General features: G+C 34.4%; 1 protein-coding gene across 1 annotated transcript in view; it reads left to right on the top strand.

Moving 5' to 3' along the window:
• AGPS (alkylglycerone phosphate synthase) overlaps positions 1–12,559 on the top strand; it is a 137,637-nt gene that overhangs the window by 68,797 nt on the left and 56,281 nt on the right. Inside the window, exon 11 of the mRNA XM_082658479.1 lies at positions 9,835–9,962. Coding sequence (XP_082514605.1) covers positions 9,835–9,962 — 128 coding nt within the window. The remainder of the gene's footprint in view (positions 1–9,834; positions 9,963–12,559) is intronic.

Raw genomic sequence — 12,559 nt, 5'->3', positions numbered from 1 at the left:
ATGAATTAATGAAAACTGTAATAAATAAAGCATTTGAAATGTTTTATATTCTTTTCCTATATGTGGAATTTGCTAGTAACTTATAATGATTTGCTCTTTTATTTGATAAATGGCTAAAAGTATGGTTTTTTTTTTAAACTCGTTACCCACCCTTGTTTTAGCCTTTGCTCTAAAATGAAATAGATGAAAAGCTCACTATCAGTCCTTCTGTGTAGTTTTACTTCATCTTTTGGTTAAATAAAGCTCATCCTTTAGTAGATTCCTCAGGAAAGACATATTCGTATATCCCATGAGTTCTGGAATGTTCTAAACTACTTTTCTATGACCTTGATACCTGCAGGACAGCTTGAGTGGCTTTAATATTCATGGGTCACACTTTTTTCCCTTGTTTTTTGAAAATACTATTCCACTGTTGCTTTGGTTTTATATGTTGTTTTAAAGAAATCTAATGCCAATTCTCTTGACTTTTTGCCTGGAGGCAGTGAGGATTTTTTTTCTTTATCATTAAAGTTTACTTTTACAACTGAGAGTTGATTGTTGTGGGTCATTTTGCTCTGGTCAGTGGACCCTTTCTCTGTGTATATGCTGGTCTTCTTTTATTTCTGTAAAGTTTTTCTTTGGATTGTAGAGTTAAATATTAGGGTTTTAGATTCCGTTCCCCCTGCTGTTTTGATTTTTCTTCTTCAGGGACACAAGTTATACATTTGTCTGACTTTCTTTGCGTATTTTCCATTTCATCCATGATTTCTCTTTTTTTCTCAACTTCTGTATTTTATTTTAATTTTCTTGGTTATTTTCTGGCTTTTCTTCAATGCCCTGTATTAAGTTTTCATTTGAATCTATTCTCTCTTCTCCTTTGGATACCTTGTAACCCAGCCTTCATTTTTTTTATGTTTTGTTGTTCTATTTCTTCCCTGAGTTTGGTCATCGTTTATTTCATTTTATCTTGTTTTTTGTCCATTTATGTTTTTAGTGTTTATGTTTCTAATTCAGCTATTTTTTCGTATCCCCAAATGCTTGTTTGACAGTGTTTAATTGAGTTTGAAATGCTGTGTTTACAGTTTTCTTCAGGATCATGGTTGGTTTTGTGGGGGATACTTTTCATCAGAAGAAAAGCTATTATTTCCATTTTCTGATGTTTTGCAGTAGTTTTGTATGGATTTGGTCTGCTTTTTTCTGTTCCTGTTATTACTTGGAAAGGGTTCCTAGTTTGAGAGTGTTCTGTTCTGTCACTTCTACCCTCTTTTGTGCTATTTGCTTTATAGATCATGGTGTTTTTGGTGGGAGAAGCCATGACATGTCCTGTTTCTCTTTCATTTCTATCAGATCTTTAATTTTCCTCCTAATTTTATTCTTTCCCTCCACTGCCTTGTCTCCAAGGAGTACCACACTCCTCTAATTTGTTGCTTCTTTGAAGATACTTCCCTTACTTCTCCAAGGGTGTCATTTCTGGTTACTTCCATTTTCAAACCCCTCCTCATAGCCAGGGTTATGGATTACCAAGTCTTATACAGTATTTGGAGTTTATTGTTGCACTTTTGCTTTCTGGGGTTGATTTTGTCTCTGCTTACTTTAAGTCCTCTGCTACCCTCTACTCTTTCTTAGGGAGCCTTCTAAACGCCCCCCCCCCCCCTTACTCATTTTCTGCCCTTATAAGCTTGTAGCAGCTGGAAGGCTGTAGAAGGTCTGTTGGAGTTTTTTCTTTTTATCTCTACTTATGGGTAATTAGAAAGTCATAGTGTTTTCTTGTCTCCTTTTAATACTAAAGTGTATGTCCTGTGTGGTTTTATTTGTTTTCCTTGTTGATTTTCATGTTTGGGGGGAGGAGGGTAGAGGGAGAGAGAAGATTCAGAATCAAATGATTACCTTTCTTCTCAGTCCTGAGGTCACCTGAACGTATATTTTCAAATTATGAAAGATTTTATTTACGTCAAGCAAATACTTGCATTTTGTATTAGCTAGTAGTTGAAGCTTTCAGTTTTCTTAAGAGCACTATATTTGAAATTATAAAACAGAAAATTCTAAAATTTACAGTAACATATTTTTATTGAAACAGAAAGTGAATGACATATGAGCCTCTAGGATGTCACATTGCCATGGAGTTGTTTACAAACAATTATATAAAGTGGATATAAAATATTGGTATAATGTGCATATAATCAAGTGATAAGTAATCTAAGTAGTTTTATATCACTCCACTGACATAAAATTCTCAGAGCAAAAGAATCAATAAATATAATAAAGCCCAACAGAAGTGAGCCTTTCAATGAAGTGAATTTAGATGTAAACATTTATGATTGGATTAATTTGAATATAAGTCTGGATGGAAGAACTGCCTAGTGCCAGACTGCATTTGAGACTTGGATGGAGTTTTCTTTTACAGTGGGGACCCCCCCCCAACCCCTAACCCCTGCTGCAGAACTCATAGCTGGATAGTTGCACAGACTAGCCTTGGTCATTTCATTAACCTTGCAACAATGCAAAGCCTCATTTTACTAATTTTTATTTTTTAACCTTACTTATAGTGTTATGGTGGGTTTTACCACTTTAGAATGCATGCTATACGTATGAGGCAATATGGGTGTACAGAAATTTAAGGCGTGGTCACTTCTTACTAGTACCTTAGAATTTGGGTGTAGACTTAGAATTTTAAGGAAAATTTGCCAATGTTTTATACATATATATATATATATATATTTTTTTTTTTTTTGCGGTGTGCGGGCCTCTCACTGTTGTGGCCTCTCCCGCTGCAGAGCACAGGCTCCGGACGCGCAGGCTCAGCGGCCATGGCTCACGGGCCCAGCCGCTCCGCGGCATGTGGGATCCTCCCAGACCGGGGCACGAACCCGTGTCCCCCGCATCGGCAGGCGGACTCCCAACCACTGCGCCACCAGGGAAGCCCTATACATATATATTTTTAAATAAACTTTTTGAGTAAGTAATTACATGTACAAAGTTAAAATATGTACATACATGTACAAAATTCAAAAGGTACAAAAGATGTATAGGGAAAAATCTGCCTTCTATCCCTGTCTTTTAGGCATCTCCCTTGCCCAGAGTAAACACTATTGCTATTTATAAGCGTATATGTATGTGTTTTTAAAAACAGAAATGGGAGTTTACTACTCTTTGATTTATACTTAATTTTATAATGCTCACTTCAAATCATCACATTTAGAACCACTTCATTCTTTTTGGCAGCTACCTGATATTCCATTGGTATGTACTCTGTTCTATTTAAGCAGACCCTCATTGATTGGCTTTTAAATGGTTTCTGATTTTTTCTTTGGATTATATTTAGGTTATATTATATGCAGTAATTTATAGAAATATTTTCAAATGGCTTTATTTCTGAGATGTAAATAAATATTTCACAAAAAGTCAGGAACTTGGAGTTTAATTTTATTTATTTTTTATTTTATTTTTTTTAAAGATTCTTTTTTTTTAAATTTTTTTCAAACTTTACTTATTTATTTTTGGCTGCATTGGTTCTTCCTTGCTGCGCGTGGGCTTTCTCTAGTTACGGTGAGTGGGGGCTACTCTTCGTTGTGGTGCGCGGGCTTCTCCTTGCGGTGGCTTCTCTTGTGGTAGAGCATGGGTTCTAGGCACACAGGCTTCAGTAGTTGTGGCACATGGGCTCAGTAGTTGTGGCTTGTGGGCTCTAAAGCACAGGCTCAGTATTTGGGGCACGCGGGCTTAGTTGCTCCGTGACATGTGGTATCTTCCCGGACCAGGGCTCGAACCCTTGTCCGCTGCCTTGGCAGGCAGATTCTTAACCACTGAGCCACCAGGGATGTCCCTGGAGTTTAATTTTAAATAGAGAAATTTTCCTGTCTAAAAGCAAGGTTTATACTAACCTTCTTTTCACAGTTTTCCTGCTTGAGTTTATTTATTTATTTACTTTTTTATTGGAGAAAAATTGCTTTACAATGTTGTATTAGTTTCTGCTGTACAATGAAGTGAATCAGCTATATGTATACATATATCCCCTTCCTCTTGGACCTCCCTCCCACTCCCAACCCCCAACTTTCTTTTCCTTAATGAATTTCAACCTGGTGACTTTTGAGTTTGAACAAGTATTTATTAAAGTTTTCTGTAGTCTGCGGAGAGATTAGAATAAATAGAAAAGATGATTCATGCCTTTAGGAGCTATGCCTGACAAATTTCAGTTTGTTTGTAGAAACAACTTTCAGCATGAGGTGTTAATTCTAAGACTACCAGGAACTTTGAAAAATGTTGAAAAGAGTAGAAAAAATTACAAATAAGCTTAGGGATGGCGTCAGTATAGTGGCAGAAGAATTAGCAACTTTAAAAATTAAAGTGATACTACTTGTCTTGGTAAGAAAGAATAGGTGTAATAGATAATTCTGTGTTGGTGGCTGAGAAGGCAGCATAGTCTGTCAGCCTTATGCCTCTTTCTGGCAAAGGTTTAGAGTTCGTTTAGACTTTCTGTAGCCTAAGATACCTGTTTCTAAAAATACCCCTATTTCTAAAATGTATGGCTCATAGCTCATTGTTTAAGAAGATAACTCTGAAGTTTCCTTTGTTTTATTGAGATATAATTTACATACCATAAAATTCACCTGTTTAAAATGTATCCCTTAGAAAGGATAGTTCCTAGGGTTATTGTTTGAGATTTTTTGTGAGCTTAGGAGGGGTCCTCCCCACTGTTCCCTGCTACCCTAGTTTTATTGAGCAATAATTGACATACATCCCTGTATAAGTTTAAGGTGTACAGCATGATGGTTTGATTTACATATATTGTGAAATGATGACCACAATAGATTAGTTAACATCCATCATCTCATATAGATACAATAAAAAAAAATGAAAAAAAATTTCTTCTTGTGATGAGAACTCTGAGGATCTACTCTCTTAACAACTTTCTTGTGTATCATACAGCAGCGTTAACAGTAGTCATCATGTTGTACATTATATCCCTGATACTTATTTATCTTATAACTGAAAGTTTGTACCTTTTGACCACCTTCCTCCCCCTACCCTCTGCCTTTGGTAACCACAAATCTGATGTCTTTTTCTGTGAGTTTGGTGTATTTTTATTGTTTGTTTATTTTTATTAGCTTCCACATAAAAGTGAAATAATACTTGTCTTCCTCTATCTGACTTATTTAACTTACATAATGCCTTCAAGGTCTATCCATGTTGTCACAAATGGTGGGATTTCCTCATTTTTTTATGCCTGAATAATACTGCATTGTATATATATACCACAACTTCTTTATCCATTCATTCATTGATGAACACTTTGGCTATTGTAAATAATGCTGCTATGAACATGGGGGGGTGCAAATATCTTTCTGAGTTAGTGTTTTTGTTTCTTTCAGATATATTCCCAGAAGTGGAATTGCTGGATCATATGGTAGTTGGATCATATGGTAGTTCATGTTTAATTTTTTTAGGAACCTTCATACTGTTTTCCATAGTGGCTGCACCGATTTATAATCCTACCAACAGTGCACAAGGGTTCCCTTTTCTCCATATCCATGCCAGTGTTTGTTATTTCTTATCTTTTTGATAATGGCCATTCTGGAAGGTGTGAGGTGATATCTCTTTGTGGTTTCAATTTGCTTTCCCCTAGTGATGTTGAACATCTTTCCATGTACCTGTTGGCCATTTGTATTTCTTCTTTGGAAAAATGTCTATTCAGGTCCTTTGCCTGTTTTTTTAATTGAATTATTTGTTTTTTGCTGTTGAGTTGTATGAGTTCTTTATATATTTTAGATATTAACTTCTTATCAGATACATAGTTTGCATATATTTTTTCCAATTCTGTAGGTTGTCTTTTTACTTTGTTTATGGTTTCTTTTGCTGTGCAGAAAGAATCTTTTCAGTTTGATGTAGTCCCACTTATTTGTTTTTTATTTTGTTGCTTGTGCTTTAGGTGTGATTTCCAAAAAATCATTACCAATACATATTTCAGGGAGCTTTTCCCCTATGTTTTCTTCTGGGAGCTTCATGGTTTCAGATCTTACATACAAGCCTTTAAACATTTGAGTTAATTTTTTTGAGTGGTGTAAGATAGGGGTCAGGTTTCATTCTTTTACATGTCAATGTCCAGTTTTCCCAGCACCATTTATTAAAGAGACTGTGTTTTCTCCTTTGAGTACTATCAGCTCCTTTGTCAAATATTATATGACTGTATACGCTTGGGTTTATTTCTGGGCTCTTAATTCTGTTCCATTGATCTGTTTGTTTTTATTCCAGTACCATACTCTTTACTATAGCTTTAGAGTATAGCTTGAAATCAGTAAGTGTGATGCCTCCTGCTATGTTCTTCTTTCTCAGAATTTCTTTGGCTATTTGGAGTCTTTTGTGGTTCCATATAAGTTTTAGGAGTGTTTTTTTGTTTGTTTGTTTTTCTGTAAAAAATGCCATTGGAATCTTGATGGGAATTGCATTGAGTCTGTAGATGTCTTTTGGTAGTACTGACATTTTAACAATACTAATTTTTTCAACCCATGAATGAACACAGGACACCTTTCCATTTACTTGTGTCTTCTTCAATTTTTTTTTTTTTTTTTTTTGCGGTAGGCGGGCCTCTCACTGTTGTGGCCTCTCCCGTTGTGGAGCACAGGCTCCGGACGCGCAGGCTCAGCAGCCATGGCTCGTGGGCCCAGCTGCTCCGCGGCATGTGGGATCTTCCCAGACCGGGGCACGAACCCGTGTCCCCTGCATCAGCAGGCGGACTCTCAACCACTACTCCACCAGGGAAGCCCCAATTTTTTTTTTTTTTTCCCATCAGTGTCTTAGTTTTCAGAGTAGAGATCTTTTACCTCCCTGGTTAAATTTATTCCTAAGTATTTTATTGCTTTTGATGCTCTTGTAAATGGGATTAATTTCTTTATCTCTCTTTCAGAAAATTCACTGTTAATGTATAGAAACGCTTCTGATTTTTGTATGTTAATTTTGTATCCTGCAACTGTACTGAATTTGCTGATTAGTTTGAATAGTTTTTTGGTTGACTCTTTAGGGTTTTCTGTACAGTTGTTCCTCAGTATCTGCAGGGAATTGCTTCCAGAAACCCCTGCAGATAACAGAATTTGCAGATGTTTATCTCTTATATAAAATGGCATGGTATAGCCAGCCATATATAAAATCATGTCATCTACAAATAGAGACAGTTTTACTTCTTCCTTTCCAGTTTTTATGCCTCTTATGTTTTTCTCTTGCCTGGTCGCTGTACCTAGGACTTCCAGTATCCCCAGGTTTCTACCAGGCAAACAGCTGGCCTGGAATTTTGCCTATATCTCCAATAAATTTATCTATGTCTTCCCAATTACCTTTTACCACATCCTCCACTGTTTTCAAGAGTATTCTTGAAACTTCTTGAACTTCTTCATGCTCTGTTGAAAGTAATCTTCGAAAAAAAGATTGGGAGCTGTTTTATGGCTTATTTCTTCCTCTGGCAAAATCTCTGAGCTAAGGCTGTGGAGGTGGGTGTGGGGACAGTGGCATGTTTTTCTCTGAGGACACCCGTACTTTAGAAACTAAGTGCTGGGGAGAAGGAGGAAGGAAAGTAGGTCTTGGTTTGCTTCTCCTGGCAAGATACCAGCCCTTTACAAGCCAGGGCAAAGGGTTGGGACCATAGGCTTAGTGCATCACTCAGAGTAGAGTCTCTGTCCCACCAATTTAGGCTGGGTGCAAGAAGTGAGCCCCTCCTCACCTCTTAGCTGCCCTTGCCTAGAACTTAGTTTCAGGAAAGGTAGCTGAGGTAGAGTGTTACATGGAATAGGGTCAAAGGTTTTTTGAAATTAAGAAAGTTTGTGTATCTATCCAAGGGAAAGGAAGACATATATCTACATACAAACTTTTACACCTATATTTGTAGTAGCATTATTCATAGTAGCCAAAATATGGAAACCTGTGGAACTTTCAGCCTCACCCCCTGACCTCTAGGGAGGGGAGGGGAGAGGAGAGGAGAGGAGAGGAGAGGAGAGGAGAGGAGCAGCTGGAAGTTGAATTAGTCACCCATATCTGTGGTTTAGTCATCATGCCTGTGTAATGAAGCCTCCATAAAAATCCCTAAATTATGAGTTTCAGAGGACTACTGGGTTGGTAAACACATGGAAGTGCTGGGAGGGTGGTGTATCTGGAGAGGGCTTGGGAACTCCGCACCTTTTCCCCCATACTTTGTTCTGTGCATCTCTTCTGTTTGATTGTTCCTGAGTTGTTTCCTTTTATAACAAGCTGGTAATTGAGTTTAAAAAAAAAAAAAAGTAGAAACCCAAATGTCCATACCATACAATGGAATAATATCCAGCAATTAAAAGGAATGAAGTACTTAGTGCATGCTACAACATGGATGAACCTTGAAAACATTTAAATGAAAGTAGCCAGTCACAAAAGGCCACATATTGTAAGATTCTATTTATATGAAATGCTCGGAATAGGCAAATTTCTGGAGAGAAAGTATACTGGTGTTTGTCTAGGGCTGAGGTGTGTGTGGGGAAAATGGATATGGGATTTATTTTTTGGGGTGATGAAAATGTTGTAAACTTAGATAGTAGTGATAGTTGCATATATCTGTAAATAGTTTAAAGCCATTGAATTTTACATTTTAAATAGGTGAATTTTATTGTCTGTGAATTATATCTCAATAAAGATGCTAAAATAAAAGAGAAAGTCTAGTCACTCTTACTGTCTTTTAAAATGTACAAGATATATCTATCTTTTTATTCAAATATTAGTCAGGCCAACTTTGCAGAGCTTTTGTGATTTTACAAATCATAATAGGTTGTATTTGCTATCTAAGTAGGAAATCATTTGTATATCTGACAAACATATTGTGATATAATGTAGTTTACTCTTTGTGGACTCGTAGTTTTTAATCTTCTACAGTATTATATATTAACATTTTATTTTAGGTATATTATAAATTTATTGGAAGCATTGATTTTTGTGATACTTTTAACTTATTTCTAGTATTGTAATTAAGTTCTATAATTTTGTATTTCCCTTTCATTCTTTTTTTCATGATTCTAAGAAAATTTACTTAATAGTATTAATAATAATTCATATCATTTGTACATTAGAAAGCACTGATTTTGAAAGCTTGGCTTCTTGAATGCAATTAGTTTTAACCATGTCTCTTCAAATATTTTAGTGTAGCTATTTAGATCATGTAGTTATATTTAACTTGCATTTTTCCTCTCTGATTTGTCCTCCACTCCTCCATGTAAGAAAGAAAAGGACATTTGTTTCATTGATGGTCCTCTTCTGTTAGCTATTTATAACTATTTTGTCTCTGAAATATGTTTTTTTTTTTCTTCTAAGGGCATCTTAATATTGCCTTTATCTTTTCTTCGTATGAATTCTTAGGAAAAAAGGCAAAGTGTAATAGTCTCTCTAAATTTCTTCTGTCAACTTAAATTCTCATAGAAAATTAGATTCTTTTTGCCCCAATAAATTGTTGTCATAGTAAAAATAGGTTCAACTATCAAAATATACTTTTGTTTGAATGCATATGAGATATAAAAACCTGTTGTTTTTCAGATTTAAATTTTAATAAGTTGTAATACTTTAAAAACTATTTAAATTAACCTCTTTGGAGAAAGTTTACCTTAAAAATGTTTTTAAAAATTTATACATAACTAAGAAAAATGTATTCCAAAAACTTTTTTTAGAAATTATAAAATTTGCTTAGATGTTTTTCTAGAAGGACTTGAGTAGCCATTATTCCCCACATAGAATAGATTAAATAGATTTAAATACGATTAATAGAATAAATTAGTAGAATAAATAGATAAAGTAGATTTAAATATGATTTAGAAAATTGGCATGTGATATATTGGATTATTCCCCCTTCTTTTTCAGGAACTCTTGGTGTGATAACAGAAGCTACAATAAAAATCAGACCAATCCCTGAATACCAAAAGTATGGCTCAGTAGCTTTCCCTAATTTTGAACGAGGAGTAGCCTGTTTAAGAGAAATTGCAAAACAGGTAAAAACAAAAACAAAAACGCACCCATATATATTTATATTTTAAAAATTCTGCTGCATAATTGATTTTGATATGTCACATATAATCTTCATATTTAGTTGTGTTATATTTGTGATTTTTACCCAGTTCTATATGAAAAGGTAATGTTGTAAAATCATCCTTTAAGTTCAGTTGCTATTTCTTTGAGTAATTATACACCTATTTCTTGGTTTAAAGAATGCTGTACAATTTTAAGACAAGGTAAGGTATGTACCTGAGTTGATGGCTTCAAATGTCTCTGCCTTTTATTGAATGTTTTCTTAAGTTATTTTTGGGTAAGATATTTTGTGATTAATTGCAGTAATATTGCATTTTTCTTAAGATATTTATTGAAATTAAAATAATTGGCTGAATATTAATGGCCCCAAAATACAGAAATTAAATATAAGTAATCAAACTTTATCAGTTTTTAGAATGTGCTGCTACTAGGCCTTACTTGTTTTTTAATATTTCCTTAGCTATATCTTAAAGTAAGTAATATAATATAGTATAACATAATACAAGATATTTAGATATAAGCTAAGAAGAATTCCCACTTTCCCTTTCTTTAAAAAAAGGGATATATTGTCAAAGGTTTTAAAAAGACTAAATAATGCCAAGTAATTTTATTTCTTCGTTAGTTGTGTGTATCAGTGTGGGAGTTCTTGCGTTTCTTTAGACATTTGGTTCGTTGTTTAAACTATAATGGTTTGTGAAAAAATTCTTATTTCAACATTTCCCAGCAGGGAGGAAGTCAAGGGAATATACTCCAGCCTCTCTCTTCTTGCTTTCTCCAAACTCAGAGTTCTTTAATACTTCCCATCAGCTATACCCAATTTGAATCTTGAGTGCAAGGGAGCTTTCTGATGTGACCCATATAGGTCAGCTTCTGGGTATTCAGAGTAGGGTGGAGGGAGGATCTGATAAGGAAAAAGAGTGGTATCTAGCAAGTACTCTGTTTCATTGCGAACTTTGTAAGGTACTGAGTCTTATCTTCATACCATTCCAAGAGAACCAAACCACTATTAATGTTTTAAAAATATATAAAATGAGTAAAAAAAAATGTTATATTTACCCACATATTTACCATTTCCAGTGCTCTTTATTCCATACACTCAGTTTTGCCTTCTGAGACACTCATTCTTTCTTACAGTTTCTCACTTTTAAGAAGTCCAACTATATGATCACCTAATCTAACAGTTGAGAAGGGTAATTTTTATAATTTCCAAGTAGCTTCAGTTACTTATCATTAGATTGCTTTTTCCCCTCATCAAGATTTAGTCATAGGCTCCTTAATCTTGGTTGTCTTACTCCTAGGTAAAGGGAAGAGTTTTAAAAGACACGTATAGTCATGGAATGAACATTCTTGAACTTGTGACAGGTTACTTTGGTGGTGTTAACGCAGAAGTGATGTTGAAATCCTTAAGAGCTCCTAATTCACTTGAACTTTGAGGATATTATGTTACGGCTAAGGACCTAGTATTATGCTATGTTTGCTAAAATAACGAGATGGCAGTAATATTTAAAAGTAGAATTATTGAGTAAAGGAGTGGAGATAAGTTTTAGATGTAAATATTTGAGCACCAAGCAGTAAAGTTCACGTGTGTTCTGATAACTTGTTGCTAAACCCTTCCTTCACTTAAAGGCCAAGGAAGTAACTTTGAATTTAAGATACCTCAGGTATTAAGAAACAAAAGAAGTACTTGAAGAGCCTTATGGTTTTGCCTGTGAATTCATTCCTAGAAGAATGGGAAACCAGGGTTTTTTTTTGTTCTTTTTAAGAAAATAACCATAAATTCACCAATTAAAAATCAAAATAAAAGCAAATATTTTCCATAAATAGATATTTTCTGATTAATTTCAAATCTTCCTTAATGAGATATTTTTTATTCTAGTGTTTTCAATTTGTATTGTAGTTCATTCTTTGTGTTAACTACTTTTATTTTTATTTACTTTTCATCTTTGTCAAGCTTGACTATATCCCTCCAAGAAAAGCTTTATTATTAAAGATACAGTTTATATTGTCCCTCTTGTTCAAGTTGTGAATGGCATGTTTTTAGTTGACCATTATTGCCTCCATTTTTTTATGGCAAAATAAACATGAATGCCAAATTAGATTTTTAAAATAATTGTAGAATTTATAAAACTAGTCTGATTTGTATGTATTTTTAACAGAAGATCTTAATGAGTACACACTCCGTCTATCTTGGCCAACTCTGACTTGTTAAAAAGTGTTGTTATATGATCTTTGGAATAGAAGTAGACATATTTTATGCTTTCCTGAGTACTCGATCTGCTTTTCTGCATTAAAAATGCTCACATGTAAATCTGTCTTAGGTTTCATTAATGAGAAATGGTGTACAAATATGTCAAAATCCTTAATTTATAATTTCACTAAAATTGGAAATATTGAATTTAAACATAAATAGTTGGTGCAATTTGTTGCAGTTTTTGTTACAATTTAATATGCTCCTGATAGAAAGTAACAGATAAGAGCTACTTGTGATAATGAAAGGCAGGTGGTAACATTTTTCTTCATCTTTGCATAAATCAGTAAAAGTTTTTTTAAAAATTCTTTG

Source organism: Grampus griseus, assembly GCF_964374135.1.
Source record: "Grampus griseus genome assembly, chromosome: 7".
NCBI lineage: Eukaryota > Metazoa > Chordata > Mammalia > Artiodactyla > Delphinidae > Grampus > Grampus griseus.
Note: the sequence above shows the minus strand (reverse complement) of the source record. Positions and strands in the feature narration are given on the sequence as shown.